This window comes from Miniopterus natalensis, chromosome 3 (genome assembly GCF_054644295.1).
Source record: "Miniopterus natalensis isolate mMinNat1 chromosome 3, mMinNat1.hap1, whole genome shotgun sequence".
Lineage (NCBI taxonomy): Eukaryota > Metazoa > Chordata > Mammalia > Chiroptera > Miniopteridae > Miniopterus > Miniopterus natalensis.
The window spans coordinates 85,680,410-85,693,250 of record NC_142083.1 but is presented as its reverse complement, the minus strand read 5'-3'; the positions used below and the strand labels follow the sequence as shown (position 1 = coordinate 85,693,250).

General features: G+C 45.7%; 1 protein-coding gene across 1 annotated transcript in view; it reads left to right on the top strand.

The window, feature by feature from the left end:
• The window catches only part of SNX29 (sorting nexin 29), a 458,514-nt gene that overhangs the window by 113,943 nt on the left and 331,730 nt on the right, over positions 1-12,841 (top strand). Inside the window, exons 12-13 of the mRNA XM_016197611.2 lie at positions 6,481-6,544; positions 8,835-8,963. Of these exons, the coding sequence (XP_016053097.2) occupies positions 6,481-6,544; positions 8,835-8,963 (193 nt within the window). The remainder of the gene's footprint in view (positions 1-6,480; positions 6,545-8,834; positions 8,964-12,841) is intronic.

The window sequence follows — 12,841 nt, the reverse complement described above, 5'->3', positions numbered from 1 at the left end:
CCCCAGGGGAATGTTTGTAAAGGCTCTTTTGAGGTCTTTGGAAAAAGATGCTATATAAAGCCAAAGAATTATTACACAGATCTATGTATATGACAGAGAGAGTGCGCGCCTGCGTGCCCACATCCAGATGTACGCATCTAGCCACCATTCTCATCCAGTCTCCTTCCTGTTTAATTTGGAAAGGGGAGTTGAAGATTAGTTTATTTCAAGATCATTTGCCCCTGGAGGGCCTTTAATAGCTGAAGGTGGGAAGGCTCTCACCCCTCCCTCAACGTCACTGCTTCAGTACTTTATATAGCAACCTCTGCCGCCCATAATCACTGTGTGACTGGGTGAAGGTTATCTGTGGCACGTGCCTGTTATGTTTGGGTTCTTGGGGGCTGGAGGTTGGTACCTGGTCTGCTGACCCGTTTGAAATTGAGGATTCACATGGCGGGTGCCAAGGAGGAGGGGACTGGTTTGTAGGCTTGTCCATTTTAGGCCATGGTAGTGATATGAGAATTTGCCCCTCCCTTCTGTGTGTCTATTCCCAAGACATGTTGGAAACAAGCTCAGTTTGAGTCTGAGTCCCTGTCACTGGGAATGGGAAGTTACAGCTGTGAACCCGATGGTTAGCATTCTCTGGTGAGGCCTTGGACTTACTATTAAGTGCAGCTGACATTTCTGTTCATCCCATCCCTCTGTTCCTGGAGACGAGGGCACATTTTCCCAGTGGGTATCAGTCATTCAGTCCTTTGTTAACTCACTCGTTCATCCAGCCCTGACTTATTTTTCAGGTCTCTGTGTGCACCTTGGTCAGGGACTCACAGGCTTGGGGGTGGGGGCTTTGGTAGCCAGGCCTGCAGATGAACAGGCATATACGTGGTAGGTGGGAGCCTGGGGAAGGAGGGGTGCAGTGAGCTCTCCTTGGCTTGTTTAGCTGTGAGGACACGTGACCTGCTCAGGTTTACATCATAAGGGCGGAGAGTGTGAGAGGGCCCCCAGGGTGGGAGCCTGGTGGGAGCCAGGATAGCCATTCCTATGTTGGGCCTACTTATTCCCGTGCCCACGTGGTTCCAGCATGTCACCCTCAGAGAGCAGTTTTGGCTACATTTGTACAGCAAGAAGCCGAGTCGGCCAAAGGCGAGTTTACTGAATCGATAGGGGTTCTTTTCAGAGTTTGGGTTTCTCTGTGGTGTGACCCCGGTGACAGGCTGCAGGGCTCTGTGGCCACATTTGACATTTAAGACTCTAGCCACTTTCTGAGCTCAGCCCTTTCTCTGTGCTGGGTGGGCCTGCCCTGAGAGGTTTCACTGACTCCTCTCTTTGGTGGGCTTCTGCTCTGTGCCTGCACCTCATTTGTCACTGGCCAGGTCTCTCTATCTGGTGATAGAAGAGCCTCAGCAAACTGTCCTTGGCCTGCCTTTCAGCAGGTGGGTCTTCGTGGAGTGACATGGAACTGTGCTCTTGGGCGACATGCATCTGCCCCCATCCTCCTCCGTCTCTAACATAGACCTGGCCCATCCCAAACTTCTGGAAGGCCCTGTATGATTGGCTTAGTTTGACTCATTTGGCTCCTCTAGGTCCCATTCACTGCAGCTGGGGGTGGGTGGGAATTGGAGGCCTCTGGGGACAGAGGAGGGCCATGAATAAGATGGGACAGGCCTGGTGGCTCACACACCTGCCATGGCCAGTGGGCAAAGGTGTCACAGAAGAGGTGATCTGAGCTGAAACTTGAAGGAGGCTCTAAGTAGGGGAGGCAGCCAGGTCTTCCAGGTGCTGGGAACAGCCTGTGCAAAGCCACAGAGGCACATGAGAAGGGGAGTAGATTTGATGTGGTGGGAGAGGAAGAAGGAGGAGCAAAGGAGACAGGTGGAGGCCTGAGCCAGTGGAGGGGCTGTGGCGCACATGGGCTGGAGCTTCGGGCATCTGCAGGGTGGAGGCAGTGGTTGAGCCCTGGGTGCAGCTTCCTCAGGAGGAAGAAGATCCAGGCAGGAAGGCTGAGCAGGGCCAGCCGGAGCGAGCAGAGGCAAGGCTGAGGGGGTCTTTGAAGATGTGGGGAGGGAGACACGGTGTCTAGGGCAGCAGCTGCTCAACTGTCGTTCCCCATCTATTAAAGCCTGGTCTACAGTCTCTTGGTCGCCCCGCCAATGGCCCGAGTGTCTGGCAGGCTCCATGCCTCACCACAGAGAGCCACCTCTAGACCTGAACTTGAGAGGGCCGGCAGTGGGGGGAGGAGGTAAGAGCTTCTGGGTATTCTCCTAAGACAGGTGTAGGTAAACCTTTCCTGTAAAGGGCCAGATGGGAAATATTTTAGGTTGTGCAGGCCCCTCACTCTCTGTCACCACAGCTCAGCTCAGCTCTGCCATTGTAGCATGAGAGCAGCCATAGACAGTATAAAACAAATGAGCATGGCTGTGTCCCAGTAAAACTGTTGCCGACCTCTGCCCTGTCCTGTGAGGTTGGCAATATTAGCACCATTTTTTCAGCTGAGAGAATCAAGAAGCAAAGACATGGTTATTTGCCCAGGGTCGTAGAGGTGAGACGTGAGGGATCTGGGATTTGATTAGAAAACCTGTGTTCTTTCTGCGCTGCCTGTTTGCTGCCCTGATGTTAGATTTGTTAGATTGGCCCTTGATGTGCAGAAGTTAAAAAAAAAAGAAAAAAAAAAGAAAAAACTATTTCCTTAATGGACTTGTTCTTTGCTCATGTTAAGTAGGGCCTCTGCTGCCCCAAGATGGCATCAGTGTTTGTTCACATACTCATAGAGCTTTTATTGCTACATTTCACATATTTAAATTATTCTGTTGGAAATTTATTTTGATACATAGTAGAAGCAGAGATTTAAGTCTTGTTTCTCATTCCCCAAATGGTTTTTTGCCCTGGCAACATTTATGGACGAATCCACCTTTCCTGCAGTGATTCGAAATGCTGTTCTTTATCCCATATTGACTGCTTACGGTTGAAGTTAATGTTCTCCTGTGGACTTGACCAGATTGGCTGTTTGCTTCTCTTGAAGCACCAATTTTGTGATGGGTGGTCTTTGCCCTTCAGCCCGAGGAGAGGGAGACCCAGCCCAGCCAGACTCTGTGGAGGCTGCCGGGCAGCAGCCCTGCTCTGGTGTCACTTGCAGTGTGTGCTGGCAGGTAATGAAAAGGGAGAAATCACAGTGATAGGCTAAACAGATAGTGGGATGTGCGGTGCTGGGGACAGGAGAGAAATTGCAAGTTAGGCAGCACCACTGCCAGTGAGTGTCACTGGCTTGGGAGAAATATAATATTTATGTGATATATGGAAATCAACCCAGACATCACCTACCGACTCTACTGCCCAAGAAGAGTCTGCAAAGTTGAATGTATAAAAAGGTAAAGCCTGTTGAAACAGTGGTTGTGTTTTGTTTTTTTTTTTTGGTGGTGGGGGATGGGATACCAGCTCTTGGACCATTTCCTTTTCCACCATTGTCACAAATGCTCTGTGATGGCGGCATGGGGAAGGCAGAAGGGACAGCCTGACAGCCTTATTTCTGCGATGGCTTTTCCCCCCTAAGATTCTCAGTATCATCAAAATACTGCTTTATTTGTGTCCTCAGTCATTTTGGTGTCAATGCAAATACAGGGGCGTGGTCCCCGGGGCTGGAAGTGCGCAGTGTGGAAGGGAAGGGCTCCACCAGCATGATGGTGTGGTTGGGGTCAGCGCCGGTCACCACTGTTTCTGTGGCTTCTCTGCAGTGTGACTCGTGCCCCCTTCATGGCGAACCTGTGGCCGAGATCTCTCCTTACAGCGACTGTGGCTGTTCTTTGCCAGAACATTCTTAAGTTTTCTGGGACTTCCTGGGAAACAGTGCTTCCTCCACGTTTTCTTTCCCCATGGAATATACAGTTTTCAGCTGCAAAGTCAGAGAGGCAGTATTTGGGATCCCCTCATGTTGTGCCTAAAAGCCCAGAACCTAGACACGTGCTCTGTCTTCTCCAGGTGGCACCTCTTTCTCAGTCTGATTTCCCACGTTAGCCATGATGGTCTTGTGTGAATCTGCAGAAAATCCTGTTATCTAGTCTGCTGACTTAGGGGACAGAGCACTTTTAAAAAATTCCTTTTTATTTCTCAAGGTCAAGGTACACAGGAGCTCAGTAAATCGCCTCACTCCTGAAAATGGGTTCAGTTGAACCAGTGCACATCTGGCAGTCACTGCTACCTCGTCCCTGCCTTTCCTTCACCCTCTGTTGAAGGGAAAGGCACTCTTTATAGTGATCAGTAACACCTGATGAACGCTTCCTATGTGCTTGGGCATTGTTTAAGCACCTTACTTACACATTACTTTATTGAATCCTTGCAACACTTGTATGAGACAGTGACTGTTAAGAGCCCATTTTATAGATATGGGTGTTGGTGCTCAAAGAGGGAAGGTAGCTTGCCCAAGTTGTCCAGCTGAAGACTCAGGATTTGAACCTGGGTCCTGACTGTAGAGAGTGTGCTCTAAAATCCAGGACCCTGAGCCACCTCCCTGCATTCAGTGCAGTGCATACTCCAGGCCGGGAAGTTTAATTTACTCTTCCAGCCATCCTGCAGGGAATATGGCGTTTTCCCCATTTGGTATTCTGCAAAGGGGAAGCCTGCTCCAGATAACCAGGCAGGAACTAGCTGAGCTGAGTTTGAACTCGGATCCGTCCAGCCAGGAGCCTGTAATAGCCGCTCTTCATGGATCCTGCCTCTGTCACTGCAATAGAAGCTACTATACCCCACCCCCCACATTCTTGCCCCTTGAAGCTCCCCACAAAAGCTTTTTATTTCTCTCCAGCTTTTGGTCCTGCCCAGGACAATTTCCACAATTTTAAGCCTTAGGGTTTAGAAGGCTACTTGGGACTGTATAGGCAACTTGTCCCAACCTAGTTTCCTGCCCTGCAGTCTGACATAGAGGCTCGAGAGGAGATCCCATAATTCATTCCTTGCCTTTGTTTCAAGTGAAACTTGGGCTGTGGGCTTTTATTTCCTGTGTTGCCATCTGAGGACTGCATTGGTCCCATGGCCCCATTTCTTCCTCAGGGTCTTTGGCGGGCTGCTTTCTCCCTGGGCATCCGAGAATAAGGGAATGGAGACCCACCCATTTATCTATGTATTTTTCCTCCCATTTACTCCTTCTTGTGTTTTATTTATACCCCAGTAGAATGGGACAGTGACATGCGTTTCTCAGGTGTGCATAAAGGATTAAATGAGATAGTGCCAGTAAGGGCTTTGAAAAGAGCTTGACAAGTATTAGGGTTCAAGTTTTAGCTAAAGGAAGAAACCAACAACCATACCTTTTTCTGAAAGAGGATTCGAAGCAGCTATTAAAACAGATAAAAAGTAAAGTGAGGCCAGTGGTAGGTAAATTGGCACAGCAGAAATACAGGCTGGAGGAGAAGATCAGAGGGAGGTTAAGGCACATCATGGTTGGGACGTGGCCACGTACACTCACTAGAGGCATACTTTTGGCTGTGAGCTTCCTAGTAGCCAGACCCAAGAGGGAAATATAGTTTTTTGGGTTTGTTAGGGGGAAAACTCCCAAAATAAAACTGGATCTCCAGGAGAAATTTGAAGTTCCTGGTCTTGAGATCTGAATGACATGGTAAAGAGTGTCTTGAATACGTGGATGGACAGTGACAACAATTGTTTGATGTAGATAGGAAACTTGGGTGGTTATTTAATATAAAGGCATGGTTTCCTATGGGTGAATACTTCCTTTTAGAAAAGATATTTAGAAGAGTAGCTCCTATAGGAAATTATGGACTGTGTATTGGAAGCCCTTCCTTCCCCCCCCATAGTGTTGTCCATATACTGACTATAGAAGTTGGTGTAGGAAAACCAGATATCTTAGTAAACTTTATTTTTAAATATATCTTTATTGATTTCAGAGAGAGGAAAGGAGAGGGAGAGAGATAGAAACATCAATGATGAGAGAGTCATTGATTGGCTGTCTCCTGCAGGCCCCTCACTGGGGATCTAGCCTGCAACCTGGACATGTGCCCTGACCGGGAATCGAACCCCGATCACCTGGATCCTAGGTGAATGCTCAACTGCTGAGCCACGCCCGGCCGGGCTAGCTTAGTAAACTTGAGTATTCCTATTTCAGTGTGGACCCAAATGTCACTCGATTTGCTGTCTGATTTGCTGTTGATAGACAGTTGTAAATGGGAATATATATCATTGTTCAAACCAGATGTGGTCCAGTAGCAGGGACTTGGAAAAGCACTTAGAAACCACAAGCCTGTTTTTTCCAGTGCTGCTGAGTGTATTCACCAAGGAAACACCTTTACATTTATTCCATCCTGCCCTGCCGTTTTGTGTGGCTAGTAAGAGTGATCAGCTGAGCCCATTGGATAACTTAGGTTGTATAGAAATCATTTTTGAAAGGGAAAGGGAACTTGTCTAGACAAATCATTCTAAATAGCACATACTCCAGTTGGTGAGAGGATGGCGTGACAGGCGAGATTCCCTGATTAATTTTGACTTCCTTTCTTCCCCTAGGTGAACTGCGACAAGCCATCGTGGCCATGATGAACAGGAAGGATGAGCTGGAGGAAGAGAACAGGTATCCTGTCTTCAGGTCTCTTCCTTTGACTTTCCGCCTCTGGGACAGAAGGATATCACAGCTGAAGAAAATTTTGCTATATTGGCAAAATTGTTACCAATGATTTCATATTCTTTTTTTCTCTGCAAAGTACCACTTTAGTATATATATTGTAGTCTGAGTGTTAGCAAGGAATGAAAACCTTACAATCATGGCACCACCTTAGAACAAGCTAAAAATCTGGTAAAGCAATCTTTGAAAAATGTAACAAACAAACAAACAGCCTACTGAGATATAATTCACATACCATACAATTAACCCACGTAAGGTGTATAGTTCAGTGGCTTATGTTTGCAGCTATGTGCAGTCACCACCACAGTTTTACAACGGTTTCATCATGTCAAAAGAACCCCACGTACCCTTTAGCAGTCACCCTCTGACCTGTTGAAGCAGTCTTTCGAGCAACCTGTAATTGTGGGCTTATCTTCCATGTTCCAGGCACTTCAGATGCTTGGCTTAAAGTTTTCTCCAATAAGGGATACTTGGGGAGAGGTGGTATTTGAATTCTTTGGCCTCTCCAAAAGCTCAGTTGCAGGCATGGAGAGGGCAAAGGGATTTTTGTCTTTTATCCCCTGTTGAACCAGTGCTAGACACTAGGCAGGTATCATCTGTGTCACTACCCCCTGGCTGCTGGACGGGAGCTTCTCAGCTGCCAGCACCTTGACTTGGTTATGATAGTCATGGAGGGATTTGCTTGCAATTTTTGCCTGCCTCCCTGGGGGTTGGGGTGGTTTGTGGTGTAGGCATGTGTGCGTGTTCATGTCACCCTCTTCTTTCACTCAGCAGGAGTTAAGTATCCACGGTAACATGCAATCGTGATTCCCCCTTTTTTTTTTTTTTTAAATATATCTTTATTGATTTCAGAGAGAGGAAAGGAGAGGTAGAGATAGAAACATCAATGACGAGAGAGTCATTGATTGGCTAGCCCGCAACCCAGACATGTGCCCTGACCGGGAATCGAACCCTGATCGCCTGGATCCTAGGTCGATGCTCAACCATTGAGCTACGCCTGGCCGGGCAAGATTCTCTTTCTTAAACCTTATTTGGGGCCCTGATTGACAAGCGTCTCCCTCATCCTTTATGGAAACATACAAAAGCAAACAAGCATGATTTCTAAAACAAAAGAATTTCTTTAAAAACCATCTTTAGAGAGCACGATTTTCCAACTAAAACTTTCGACAAAGGGCTGTAGACATTGCAGGTTTTTTTCTCTTGCTCCAGCTGGAGCTGTTATCTTGGAAGAGGCTATAGGTTTTGTCTTACCTTGTGAGAAACAAATAGTCACTGTCTGTTAATTTCTTCTTCCCAGAGAAAGAAAAACATCGTACCATGGTTTGTGTCAGGGGGTCCCAGGCCCCAAGATGGAAATTTCCTCACAGGTCTTGGAGAGTTTGGTGGAGTAGGGGTGGGGAGGTCAGACACTTTTGTTTATATTCTGATGTCACATGGGAAGTGCCCTCCAGATTTGGGAGATAGATGCACCAAAGTCAGTAAAAGTTTCCTAGAGATAGCCGTTTGTGGTCCAGTGAAGTAAATGGCCAGCAGAATCATGCTTGGCTCACTTCTAGATACTAACTTACTGTCATTTCTGGATGAACTACTGCCTTCTCTGTTACCTAAGACCAAGGAGAAGAGATTCACAAGTACACTCTAAATATAAATAAAATATAATATACGCAACATCAAATTCTATAGCTCTATAAACTTCTCTATATGCTTGTTTAACTTGGAGGTGGCAGAGGGATAGGGTTGAATTGTGTTTTATGGGCAGAAATGGAAATGAGGGTAGACATCTGTCAGGTAATCTGAGCCCATGTTCTATTTCTATGGCTCAGATTATTCTTTCGGTTTTAACTGGCATCCTTTCCTTTGTTAAATCTCTTCTTCAGTGTGGCTGTGACACAGTGGCCTCTGTTTACTGTGCTGCACCTTTGGGTGGGATGTCTGTAAAGGGCTTGCCTGGGATACGCTCAACTCATTGCTTCTCTTGATTTAAGCTGCGTATAGAAGATGGGGACACAGAGCCTGGAAAGCAGATGATTCCCCTGGGGCTCATCCTAGTTATTACTCTGAGCCTTATGAGCAGAGTTGGGTATCTCCTTAAATGAATTTATATAAGATAGACTTGAATTATGGTTTATGCAGAACCTTGTGGAAAATGAATTAGGACTTGACTCAGCTAAATAACTGTTCTGAGCTCGATGGACTCTGGGTTAATAGCATTTGAACAGATGGGCCCTCCTCTTCCCAGATCGCTGAGGAACCTGCTGGACGGTGAGATGGAGCACTCGGCTGCCCTCCGGCAAGAGGTCGACACCTTGAAAAGGAAGGTGGCTGAACAGGAGGAGCGGCACGTCATGAAGATCCAAGCCTTGGCAAGGTAGGAGGGCAGAGGACCCCGGAGATGGGTGCAGGAGGTTTTATTAAAACCCAAACACACCTTTACTAGCACTTTTTAATTAAAAAAAGACAGTGACCAGTGGAAGTAAAATTTATGTATTTGAAAGTTCAATATTTTATTGAATACATATTGAATAATATGCATGCATGTGGTTCAGAATACAAAAGGTATAAATGATTAAAGTGTGCAATCTCCAGCAACCCCATTTGCCCTGGAGGTGGGCGATGTTACTGCTCCCAGAGATGCTCCACGCATACACAGCTGATATGTGTGCACGTACTTTCTTTTCATTTCCCTCCCTACCTCCCTTCCTCCCTTCCTCCTTTTCTCCCTTAACGCACAACATGGCATGTTTTCCATACCACTCACTTGACACAATTGTAGAGATTGTTTTGTGTGGGTGTACACAGGGCCACCATCTTTAGTAGCTCATATTTCATTGTCTGATGGCACCAGAGTTTATTTGAGCAGTGCACCAACAGCCCAGGCACTGAGGTAGTTTCCAGTCTTTTGCTACTTCTGATGATGCCACTGTGGATAACCTTTGCGTTTGTTATTTTGCTCCTATGTGACTGTATTTGTTGGGAAATTCATGGAAGTAGAATTGCAGGGTCAGAGTTGTGTGCTTTTCTCCATGGGATGGAGATCATCAGCTTGCCCCCCATGGAGGCTGAGCCAGTGGACGCTCCACAGCAGTGGGGAGAGGGCGGGACCACACAGCCCTGCCCACAGGGGTCTGTCCGTTCCAACTTCTGGGCCTTCGATAATGTTGCAGGTGAAAATTGGTGCTGGCAGAATATTTTTCATTTGCATTTCCCTAATTAAGAGTATGGTTGAGCCTATTTTTATTTAAGAGCCATTTTATTTTTCTGTGATTTTGTTTATATCTTATTAAGGAAAACTCTAAGGTGAACTCCTCAAAATTCCAGCTCTCATAAAAACATGCATCTTCACAGAATTATTCACATGGATTTTTATGTACTATATGTAAAATCTATAGCCTGCCATTTTTTTAGTCTGCCTTTCTCCCCCACTTAAGCTTCCTATTAACCATTTCTGTTGCCTGGCTGCAGCATCTCATTGAATTCAAGTACCATATTAAAATAAGCACTTGCTGGACACGAGTTGTTCCAGTTTTTCCCCCATTTTAGGTAAGATAAATAGCTTATTGGTTGTTATTTAAAACTATTTTGAAGTAAGACCAGGAGATAAATATGTCCTGTGGACGTGCGAAGGGATCTGGAGTTCAGTACGTTTTCAGCAGCAGCATTTATCATCCCTGTGCTGTCGGGGAGAGGGCGGATGGCACTAATGTAATTGTTATGTGTGTGGAATCAAACGTTGGCACCCTGATCCCATATTTAACTTCAATTTGGACTTCTCTCCGTTCTTTACATTTTAAAATGACATCTCAAGAGCATCAGGGACAGTTAAATGACTACAACAAATACAGTAATCAGGCCCTAATTTGGCACTTTGTCAGCTGGACCAGCGTTTTACCTGGCCCTGCGAGGATTCTGTGGTTAATGGTGTTTGTTCACAGTAAAGGCTCAAGTCTGTAGAGACTCCGGGTTTGAACCATCAGAGAAAGACAGACGTACATTCCCTGTCATTTTTGGATTGTGTTAGGAGTCAGCTTAGCCTTGACCCCCCTGCTCTATTGCATGAAGATTGTGTATTTCTTGGTGAACTGCTTAACTTTTGTAAGTGTACATTTCCTCATTTATAACATGGAGAGGCTGATCTTATCCACATGGGAAGACCGAATGAGGAAGAGTGTGTGTGGAAGTACACAAGGCTCTGAACACGAGCAAGTTATTGCAAGTGTATTTTACAGGAAGCGTATTTTAGTATGTGATAATTTTTAGGAAAATTTTAGCCCAGGAATGGAGTAGAAAAATTTTTCTTAACTAAGCAATTTTATAACTTGAAATCTCCTCATTTAAACAGTGGATTGCTAAGAGTTTAAGGTGCCTGAAAGTTTGCAGTTTGCAGGTAGAAGGATCATCTGTAAAATAAGCAAATACTTCAGGAGAAAACAGAAAGAAAGTAAATGGAGAGGCTGGATGTGTATGTTTTGAAAAATTCAACTGCTGGCATGTTCCAGGCAGAGTTCATCTTTGCAACTGTCAGAACCTTCTTGCTACTGGAGTAGTAGCTGTGAGTGTTCTCAGGCGGTGGTCCTGCAGGGTCAGTTGTTGCTTGAGGACTCTAGGGCACAGACAGGGCAGTGAGGCTGGGCCAGGTCTGTGTGTGAGCATTGGGCTACCCTGTTCTCAGGTCCACGTGTGTTTAGGTGTCAGTTATCATAATGCCAGTGGTTTAGCCAAGAAGTTGGTGGCAAGGATTCTGGATTGGACTGCAGGAGTCTGACTATGGCTCTACTGCTTGTTAGTTGTGTGACCTTGAGCAAGTTACTTAATGTCTCTATTTCCTTAGTTATAAATTGAGGATAAGAAAACTCTCTACTTCATAGAGTTGTTGCACAATAAAATGAGAGACCATATGTCAGCTCAATAAATGTGCTTCATAAATGCTCAATAACTGTTAACTATCATTATCATTTTTCTTTAGTATGATAATTATATTACTAAGAAACCCTGCCAAATCAAAAGTTATATTTTAACAGCAGTGGTGCAGAAAGAATTAAGTACTAGGCTATATCAGACTGAAAAAAGTGAAATTATTTTTGCTATAAGTATTCTAAGAGTGTGTTTGTGTATATGAGTGTTTTATTGGCTCTGAGTATATGCTAGTTGTAAAACTGAAATATCCTTGAACAAATTCAGCATTTTATTACATATTTCTTTTTGCTCAAAATTAATGGCTTTCCTTTTATGCTATCATGGCCCAGACAAGAACAGGGTCATATAGCCAGTCCAGTGCTTGTGTGGCCCCAAGTAGCTGCTCGTTTCCGAGATGGAGGCATTATAATCAATAGCAGTTCAGGACAGATAAGCCCATTCCCTAAATAATTGATTGCCTTATTTCCCATTGAATGAAGAGAAGTCAAACTATGAGATAGGTGTTCATAAAAAGTCACACGTTGACATGAGAAGTACCTTTGTGAGAAGCAAGTGTGCGGGGTTGTGGATTATCGGGGAGACATCTTCTTTTCCTCTTCATTGTATTAGTTTTCTCTTGCTGTGTAACAAATTATCTCCAAACTTGGCAGTTTAAAACAAACATTATGATCCTCCACAAATTCTGTGAGTTAGGAATCCAGGATGGCTCAGCTGGATGGTCCTGGCTCTGAGTTTCTCATGAGGTTGCAGTCAAGCTGTTGGCTAGAGCTGCAGTCATCTGAAAGCTTTGCTGGGGCTGGAGGGGCCACTTTTAAGCTCACTCATGAGGCTATTGACAAGGGCTTCAGTTTCTCACCATGTAGGCTTCTCTATGTTGCTGCTCACAACACAGCAGCTGGCCTCCAGAGTGGGTAACCAAAGAGCAAGAGAACATATCCAACATGGAAGCCACTGTGTCTTTTATAACCTAGTGTGGAAATGAGCTATGAGTTACTTCTGCTATACTCCATTGTCACACAGATCAGCCTTGGTTTGTGTGGGAGGGGTCTGCACTTGGGTGTGCATGCCAAGAGGTGAGGATCATTGAGAGCCATCTTGGAGGTTGCCCACCATGCCCACCAGGCTTCTGTTTCGCCTTGGGGCAAACACTACCCCAATCTTCCTTGGCAGGTTCTTCCTCCCCTTTCTGCTCATGTAGTTTGGAGCAACTGACCCTACCCCTGCCCACCCTGGGTTCCAGAGCAGGCCAGGTGGTCCAGGCCTAGACAGTTTGTCTCATCCCTTGGCCATCATGATCTGGTCAAAGAAGGGCATGTGGCCAGGCTGATCTGA